We start from the raw sequence: 10391 nt of genomic DNA on the forward strand, positions 1-10391 counted from the left end.
TTAGTCCCATAGTGCTTACAGCCATTTGAACCATAATCATCACAACACCTTACAGACCAAAAGTAACTTGAGATGCCACGCCCGTTTTGTGAAATCTAATTTACGGCGGAATACTTGCAACCTGAATGAATGTATTTAATCAAATTTCTGGCAATTAGCTTTTCTCCTTTCACCCGATTGAAATCGTCCATGAGACACCCGACACACCCACAACCACATTTACATAAACACGGTGAAACATGTAAACAGATAAAAATGCATAAGTTTTTTTAGGTGCTGCTGAGGTGATAATTGCTGTTAGTCAACTGTAAAATAGGGACTGTAGATGTGTGGACCAGTTTCTCAAGTCCGTTTTCCAGAAAAATAATGCATAGAGTAAGAGAGCAGAATAGTCTTGCCGACGTGTGTTAACAATCATTGTATCAAACGTTCAGATCATCGTAATGGCAGAATGTTAATTGTTGTATGGACTCTCAGTACATACCGATGTGAACCATAACTGGAGTTAAATTAGTTGTAAAACTGACTAGTATTTGAATGTAAAGAATAATAATAATGCTACCGTATGAAATTCCAATTGAAGGTGGCTGTCAGCGGAATGCAATCTACTTTTTGATAACAGACTCCGTTTCAAACTCGCAAGTTGCAGTAAATTAATAAAGCATTTAATCTTGTTTCCAAATTAATTCCAAACATTTCAGTAATGTGAAGTGTGCTGTAGTAATGAAAAATAAAAGTACCTCTTTCGTAAACTGTAATGTTAACGCGGCCACTTTGGGTTGACTGTAAAATTCTGGCAGCAAGAGAAATCTAAGTGCTAAAAATATAATCAATACACTGTTGGTCAATTATCGTCTTAAGAAATATTGCTATTTTTCCTTGCATGTTGTGCACTTTAATGTGATGTTCACTTAGGGGTTTGTTTTGTCCGACACAGCAACACAAATGGCGCCGAATTAGTGACAGCTGAGTATCAGATGTAGCTTACCACGTGAGGATTGCAGCGTGGTTCTCTGGAGACGACGCTCTACTGTTCGTGAATATCGCTGAGCTGCACCAAGATGGCAATGATTCAGAACTTTAACTATCAAAAGTGATATGTAATTTTACCTCTGCTCCGGTCCGTTGTTTGGTAGCGAAACACACTGTAAATAAAAGCTTTCAAACTTTCTCTAAAACGTGCAGATGGGATTAAGTCGGATTACTGCTACGAACACAGATCTTCACTTCTAACACAGACGACTACTGAACTGTGTATTTGAAAAGTAAGTCGTCGTTTTATTACTTTGACTCAAAATTAAATGCCCGAAGATCGACTCTCACACGCTATTAAACGCAGTTTTGAAGAAATCGATATAGAGTTCGGAGCACAGAGCACAATAGATCAAATTTCACCCGTAAGTACACGAAACAGCAAAGTTCACAGCGTCTAATTGGTCTTGCAGTTTGCGAACATTAGTTTCGTTGTCTTCTACGAATGAGTCACGATAAAATAGCACTCTAGTAACATTATTGCCCAGAAGGTTCTGTTGTCGTATTAAGTATTCTCCTCGGAATCTTCTGCGATGATCTTCTAAATCTTCTTGTTGTAATATCTTCTTTCTTCTCCCGATGTCTTTTAGTCTTGTGACTCCTCTTCTGCATTGGTTCCAAAGTAAAGTCTACTTCACCCAAAGTTTTTAAGGGGAGCCGGAGGTGCCTATGCTGCCCATGTTAGAATCACTAAGTTTGAGGAACATTTATGAATAAACCACCAAATAGAAAAATTTGAATTTTTTTTACATATAGAGTGGTTTAGTATTGCAGTTATGACAGAGGGATTTTGGAGTATCTTTCCTAGTTTTCTTCCAATTATTTTTTTTATTAATGACCCAAATTTTTTTTACAAATAATTGCTTTATAATTAAACTGAAATGAAACTATTGAACATATTGCCAAATGGCTGTGTTACAATGTAAGTTTGACCACTAAGAGTGCTGTATAAAAATTTCATCTCTCTAGCTTGAGTGGATTTTGAGAAAATGTTCCTTATATTCGAAAAATTCTAATTTACGGGAAATGGCTATCAAAGTTTCTCAATACATTTCTGCACTATAGGATGGATTATCAGAGTCTTCTTCTTCATCCTCCAAAAGCTTCCTCTTCTGTCTTCTTTTCTGTCCTGTTGTTCCATCATACTTCATATGCCTTTCTCTTCTTTCTGGTCCTCTTATCCTTTCTCTGTCAGTATTTCTTAGTGCTCGTACAGTGTTCACCCCAGCTGTAAATCCTAATGCCTTCAGAACTTCACACTTGACACTGTTCCCTTGGTTGTAGGTTGCTATTGCATCATAAATGCCAAAGTGCAGTGTTTTTATGCTTACAAACACCCTTTTAGGAATAACTTTCCAAATCAAATTGTTTACGCTCTCATTAGGATTCTGCGTCTTTCCGTGTAGACATTTGTGTAACAATTCTGGCTGTGCTAAGTCATGAAAAATTGGTTTTATTGCATTTATCACAGCTGCTGGAAAACTATGTTTGTGATCATAGTCCTTTTTTGCATTATATTTGCACCAGGAATCTTTTGGGCACAGGCTGTGTTGAGGGTATTCATTGGAAGAGGCAGTATGAAGGAACAATGCCCACACTGCTTTTCGCATGTCACTAACATTACTAGTATTTTGCCTTATAGCATACCCATCGTATCTCTGTAGATGTTCAATCACCTCATCAGTAAGCCTGCCTCTCGCTCCTATTGTCCTTCCATCACTGAGCTTACTTGAACCCAAAGTTTGTTTGAGCCTTCGAAGCCGTGCACCCATACGCTTTTGCACATGCCCAATACATTCCAACTTTTCAACTACAAATTCATTTCCATATGGTTTCAGTTCCTCTATAGTCTTGAAACCTTTGGAGTCACCATCCCCAAGGTAGTATTTGTACTTAACGTTGTATCTGGGAACTGAACGTTCAAAAATTTGTTTCACTCCATCCACTTCCATTGCTCCACTTGATCCACTAAAATTTGCCTCACAGGTTCCACTGTGCTCTCCTTTGATTTTATTTTTGCACCTACAATGTTTTGATAATATTGCAACATCTATCACTTTTGCACTATCACCACAAGTAGCAGGTACAACCTCATTCAGGGATTTATGACCCCTCTTTTTCCAGGAACCATCTAATGCCACTACCAAATCCCTAGAACCACCGTTCATTTCCACAGATTCCTCCACTGCTTCCTTCATGGTTTTCAAAGCCACATCTTCAACAGAGGATCCTACCAGTTCACAGTAGTACCCAAATTTGCTTGGAGGCGATGGCAAGTTCATAATACCACAAAACAGTTTACCAGCAGCTGACCCTTTTCCAATGGATCGAAGACCATACACAAGTCGAACATTCACATCAAACACTCTAGATCGTCCATTTTCACCAAAGAGACTGGCATGTGAATTGCAGAAAGTCACTTGACACTTGCGACATGCACAGATTATCTTCATCTCACAAGCTAAACCAAAGTGCTTTGTTATCTCTAGTCCCACTCCTACACTTGAACACATTTTGCACAGAACACTTTCTTTCAGCACAGAAGATAATAATCCAATATTCAGTACTTCGTTAATATCATCACTGTCACTATCATATTCACGAAATCTGTCACTTCCACCAGTCAGCTTCTTGCTAGAAGATGTCACAGAGCTATGGCCGGCCATATGTTGCTTAGCAGAAGAACGCACTGTTTCAGTAATTGTAGTATCGCAACTTGGTATTAGTGTTAATTTTCTTTTCCCTACGTTCTTCCTCTTCTTATATACACGGTTACTAAAACGTGGCATCGTAACCAGAAGAACGCTTTATACAAGAAGTATAATACTACCAACAACAGGCGCAACACTGAACTAATTCGAAACGGTAAACAGCATAGAGACGATGTACCGCGCTCTTAGCGCTTCATTTGTCACAGAAAACAATGTAGCCAACCATTGCACACTCGCTGTATACGTAACATAAGGCGCTGTATGCGTAACAGGCCGAGAAAATCCCAAACAGGTCGCCAGGAAGTCACGAGAGGGTGAGACATTTCGTCGCGCTCACCACTCAGCTACCAGGGGTGGACAATGGAGGTGATAATAGTACAGGAAGTAGCTACCTTCACGAATAAAGTTTGTGACGATGTTCGCTGCTTGGCTCTATTAAATATGGTTTCTGGGTGTAGTTAAAATATGTTGGATATCACGAAATTATACTAAGTTTTTTGGTAACTTATATATGAAATGGAGTTTGTTTACCTCTGGCTCAATTTCCTGCTCGTAGAACTAAGTACTTCGGATACTAGGTGTCGGGAACGTTTCACTTATTCTTTAATTGCAACGTTAACTAAAATCGGTCATACTTTGTCTCCGGTCCTCTAACAACATTTTTTTTTATTTCTTGGGAGACATTATCGTGTTTAATTATTAGCTTCCCTTAGGCCTACTGATAGTGTGGTTACAACTGAATACTGGCTTCATTATCAGCGAATCAAGCTCCCATGCACAGAAGATTTTTCCGGCCTTGAACAGTTGCGTATCTGTAGAAATTAAAGCGGGATGGTCAAATGCAACGTCCTTGTTTTATATTGTCGAATTTGCGAGAAAAACTTCTCGTGCAAAAAAGAGTTTAAAATAGACCAGCATGTCAAGGCAAGTCTTAACATCGCAGGAATGCTAAAGAAAGGACCACGACAACAACTTCTGACAACAGCAAGTTGCAGTAGCAGGGATTTGTCCAAAGGTAACCAAAAACGTCTGTTTAACATGGATCTATGTGAAACATTCAGTGCAAGCAATATTCCTCTTCCCAAACTTGCAAACCCTATTCTCAAAGGCTTCCTGCGCAAATACTGCTTAAATGAAAATATTATACCAGATGAAACAACATTGTGTAAAAATTAGATACCGACAATTTACGTAAATGTTCTGGAAGGAATACACAATGAACTCAAGGAAAACAGTATCTGGATTTCAACTGACGAAACTACAGTCACTTGTGGCCGTTACACTGCAAATTTAATTGTTGGTGCTTTAAAAAAAGAGCCTTCTTCATCCTGTTTAGGGGCCTGCAAAGAACTTGAAAAAGTAAATCATTATACGATCGCCAGATATGTGAATGAGAAATATTTCCAGAACCTCCTGTAGATGAAAGGGTGTTTGTGTTTATTTCAGATGCTGCTCCCTATACGATCAAAGCAGTAAAATCCCTCAGATTATTTTATCCCAATTTGATTCATGTGACGTGCTTTGCTCATGGAGTACATTGCCTTCAGCTTCCGAACCAGTGGTAACTCGTTGGGGTACGTGGGTCGAAACTGTGTTGTTTTACAGTGAACATTTAGAGGCCATTAGAGGGGGAGTAAACGACTTCGATAGTGCACAGGCTTTGGCAGTTTGCCAGTGCAAGGAAGGTTTTAATGATTCCGGTATTAAAAAAGACATTGCTGTGATTAACACTTATTTTTCCTATATACCTGCAAGGATTAAAAAGCTTGAAACTCAAGGTTTGAGTCGAATGAGTCTATTCAGTTAATGAATGAAATCATTCTAGTGATCTCTTCATTGCTGGAGGTATTCCCAATAAAACTTAAAGAAAAGTTTGAAAACATTATAAACAATAACCTAGGCTTTGAACCCTTATGCCAAATTGATAGTTGTATTAATGGGACAGATGAACTTTTACCAGAAATAGTAAGTGCCAACATAGCATCCAAATTCAAATACTGCCCAGTTACCTCAGTTGATGTAGAACGGTCCATTTCTGCTTATAAAAATGTTTTGAGTGATCGAAGACACAATCTTACTACCGACCATTTGGAACAGTACTTGGTCGTTCACGCTTAAACAGTGGAAAAATGTAAAATAAATTGTAAATGATGCTTTGATCCAATAGTATTAATTGAAAGTTAATAATGTGAAAAAATTCATGATTATGTGTTGTTATCTAAATAAAACATTACGGAGTTTTTGAGCGTGCCCCTCTGCGTGCGATATATCTCGAAGTTGGTCCGGTGCATATCGATTGTTTCGCTGCGACTCCCTCGCATCGCATCCGCCATAGCAGCCAAATTCAAATACTGCCCAGTTACCTCAGTTGATGTAGAACGGCCCTTTCTGCTTATAAAAATATTTTGAGTGATCGAAGACAGAATCTTGCTGCCGAACATTTGGAACAGTACTTGGTCGTTCACGTTTAAAATGGTTCAAATGGCTCTGAGCACTATGGGACTTAACTTCTACCTAAACCTAACTAACCGAAGGACATCACACACATCCGGTCGCGCGGTTAGAGACTGTAGCACCTAGACCCGCTCGGCCACCCCGGCCGGCGTTCACGTTTACAACTGTGGAAAAATGTAAAATAAATTGTAAATGATGCTTTGGTCCAATAGTACTGATTAAAAGTTAATGGTGTTAAAAAATTCATGATTCTATGTTGTTTTCTAAATAAAATATTTCGGTGTTTTGAGCGTACCCCTCTGCGTGCGATATATCTCTAAGTTGGTCCTATGTATATCGATTGCTTCGCTGCGACTCCATCGCATCGCATCCGCTTGTTACCGATAACGACAGCGAAGAAGGAACGGTTCTTGAAACGCGGTATGCGTCACCATTTTGCAAATTTTTAAAAAAATAATCCCAGAAAGGCCCCCTTCCTAACCTCTACCAGAAAGTATTCAGAAAATGACGTTGTTGTTGTTGTAGTCTTCAGTCCTGAGACTGGTTTGATGCAGCTCTCCGTGCTACTCTATGCTGTGCAAGCTTCTTTATCTCCCAGTACTTACTGCAACCTACATCCTTCTGAATCTGCTTAGTGTATTCATCTCTTGGTCTCCCTCTACGATTTTTACCCTCCACACTGCCCTCCAATGCTAAATTTGTGGTCCTTTGATGCCTCAGAACATGTCCTACCAACCGGTCCCTTCTTATTGTCAAGTTGTGCCACAAACTCCTTTTCTCCCCAATTCTATTCAATACCTCCTCATTAGTTATGTGATTTACCCATCTAATCTTCAGCATTCTTCTGTAGCACCACATTTCGAAAGCTTCTATTCTCTTCTTGTCCAAACTATTTATCGTCCATGTTTCGCTTCCATACATGGCCACACTCCATACAAATACTTTCAGGAACGACTTCCTGCCACTTAAATCTATACTCGATGTCAATAAATTTCTCTTCTTCAGAAACGCTTTCCTTGCCATTGCCAGTCTCCATTTTATATCCTCTCTACTTCGACCATCATCAGTTATTTTGCTCCCCGAATAGCAAAACTCCTTTACTACGTTAAGTGTCTCATTTCCTAATCTAATTCCCTCAGCATCACCAAATGATATTAACGTTCTAAATGTACCGATTTTTTGCGTGGCCGGAGCTCTTCCTCGTAGTTGATATGCACAGCTTCAGCTTTGAGATGTAATGCACGCAATAACTACCATTTCGACACTTTTCATGCATTTTTAAGCGTTTTTCATGCATATTTGCATGCATATTTTAAGATTTTTATGATGCATATAATCCGGTCTCTACACTGACGCCCATAGCTCTCCAATCGTACTGCCTGTTGTGGTATTTCTTGGTGTCGTAACTCGTTTGCGTGTGTTGCAGCTTTCGTGGCGTCCGCAGTGGAGACGAACTGCGCGTCGTGCTCGGAGAGCCAGCAGGCGGCGGCCGAGAAGGTGCTCCGCCACCTGACAACCCGACGAAAGTCCGATTGGAACAAGCTGGTTGCGCGCTACGACCCGACGGGCGAATTGCGCAGCCGTTACCGTAAACACTGGGAGCAGCGCGGCGTGCGCATCTAGCGCCGCTCTTCTGCTTCTCTCTCTCTCTCTCCCACTCACTATTTCTGCTGCCCGCCTCACCCACCTCTTCACTCACCAACCCCCTCTCCAACAACACGCGTACACCCCCACCACTCCCAGGGTCGGCTTCACTCGTCTGCCGCCGACCGATCGACACAACATTATCAGTTTTTTACTATATTTCTGTGTTTTGTAAAACTATCCATTATCGCCAGAGTAAATACTGTAAGTACTTGGAATAAAGAGATGAAAACGCTTCTGGCTAGTGATGATGACCTACTAATAAAGGTATCTCCTATCTCCAAACCATCGCTGCGTCAAACATCGTACGACAGAAACAGATGTAGGATACTGATGAGAATTCTGTATCGTATATGTTTCTTCGAGCGTGTTCTCACAGTCGATTTAAAGCCTCCTGGTGCATCGGCTACGACTGAATGGTTTTGTATACTCCCAGCTTTCTTGTTTCCCACCTTTGCACACAAGAATGCGCCGTTGCCAGATTTCTTTTACTCGGCAGTACACTGGATGACTTCGAAGATTCTGTAGTGTTGGTAATAATTCAGATAACTCTGCTAAAGAGTTAAATAATAACACAAGCGTGCAGCTTTAACGTTTTTTCAGATGATTGCTCCAAAATAGGTGTTCTACAACTAATTTATAATGCTGATTCAGAAAGTTACTTTCATTTCATACTATCCCATCATATGTTTTCACAGAATAAGGTCACATATTTTAAAGATTTAAGTAATTGGACCAAAAATATTAAAATTTCAATCAAGTTTTTTATTTTTTTAGGGATGTACCAAAAAATACAAACAGTTCTCATCGCAGCATTGCGAGTACTCTGTTACACTTAATTATCAAATGTTCTCTTTTTTTATTTCCTAGCACGGTATTCATTGTAATGCTCCTCTTCAAAACCTAAAACAATAGTCGCAACTCATACCTTCATTTCATCTTCTTCAGCACCTTAATCTCACGGTGGAAGAATCCTTCTTGCTCTTTACTATAATATCATAGATCATCAGGTAAGTAGTCAACATGTGTGTGTGTAAGAAGAGACTCATGTTACAAGACAACCTCTTGAAATTTTCGAAGGAAGTTTTGACAGTGTTTTTGCAATTTAAACGCTTTTTTTCCTACGCAATTTTTGCTGACAGATATGAAAGCAGTCCATGCATCTTTTTTTCCAATTTTCAACTTAGGACAAGCAAAGATTCCAGCTTTCTACTTTTCTTCACTGCTAAAGGGAAATTTCATTCAAAGGTACTAATAGCAGAATGCATCTCGTAGAACAGCCTTCGCAGACTGATTCATCAAGACGGAATTATTACATACAGGTGATATAAATTTTTTGTAGTCTATAATAGGTGCATGAAAGAACTTTTAGTCTCAACCACAAGTTGTCTCCGATTTAGGCAAACTTTACACTCGGGTGGTTTTCCTTTTGCTTTGTTTTGTTCATCTATACCAGGGGTTCCCAACAAAATTTTCTTGAGGACCCCCTCATCGAGCATGATTGGTACCTTGTCAAATCGCAGTATCAAGTACCTGAAAATGCCAAATTAAGAGTCTTTTTATACGTTTTCTATTTTTGGTACTTAGAAAAAACATTGACTTCTTCACTATTAAAAATGCTTTACAAACTCTACTGTATTAATACAGAATATTGAGTATGTAAACAACACGGTCTGTGATAGCACTGGCAGTAAATTAACAATGGCCGATTTTCATCTTAAATGCGAGTTTCTGTGTAAAGTGACTGTCAGTTGTCAGCTGCAAAGAGGCAGCGCGCGCAGTCTAACGGCATACAGCAGAACTATTTGCCTCTATCTAACTCTTAGTTTTGCGCTAGAGTGTGCTAGTGTCGGTTGGCTCTAGGAAGACGCTCGACGCAGAAGTTAGCATTCGCTAAAGCTCTGCTCGTGCAGGAAGCGGCCTAAACAAAAAATCTGTTATTATACGAAATATATTTAATATATTTTTTATTCTAATAGCATCTTCAATAGCGACTGATCTATACCATTCGCATGTAAAGCAGGACATTTTCCACGTACACAGATTGCTGTCGTAATAAAATTTCCTGTCAAAAGGTAGACCTATTCTCAGGGAATGAGTGTATGGGAACTAATGCAGGACTCCTGCATCGCCGCTCATGCAATGTCCTAGTGAATGTGGTCTGGAGTTGCCTTCCTCCGACCTGCTATCAAGTATCAAACGTGTATCTGTATCCTGTGGATGACTGTGAGGAGCATGTGTACAGCGCAGTGTTGAGTTTGTGTTGTTTTGGGTGAAGGGGAGGGAGAGGGTGAAATCTGGTGCCGACATAGCTTACTCCTCCGAATATCTCCGAGGGGCGCGCCGAGCTCAGCGTCCCATCCGACGGAAGGAGCACAGTCAATAGGGTCACAGATCCTCTCTTCCTGAGGCACTGCATGGAGGTCTGGAATTTAATGCGGGATGTTGACCCAAAGACTGGTGACCAGAAACCTCAGGCCACCACTTCTCCTCATCTGGTCGGCTGAACAATGACAGTGAAGATTTTGCACCACCAGGATTCGAACTGGC

The 10391-nt window shown here is 40.1% G+C and overlaps 1 protein-coding gene across 1 annotated transcript in view; it reads left to right on the forward strand.

Moving 5' to 3' along the window:
* Positions 1-8087, forward strand: part of LOC124616042 (putative odorant-binding protein A10) — a 31008-nt gene extending 22921 nt beyond the window's left edge. Inside the window, exon 2 of the mRNA XM_047144269.1 lies at positions 7624-8087. Coding sequence (XP_047000225.1) covers positions 7624-7820 — 197 coding nt within the window. The 3' untranslated portion in view covers positions 7821-8087. The remainder of the gene's footprint in view (positions 1-7623) is intronic.
* The last annotated feature ends 2304 nt before the right edge of the window (positions 8088-10391 follow it).

The sequence above is a fragment of the Schistocerca americana genome, chromosome 5 (genome assembly GCF_021461395.2).
Source record: "Schistocerca americana isolate TAMUIC-IGC-003095 chromosome 5, iqSchAmer2.1, whole genome shotgun sequence".
NCBI classification, from domain to species: Eukaryota; Metazoa; Arthropoda; class Insecta; order Orthoptera; family Acrididae; genus Schistocerca; species Schistocerca americana.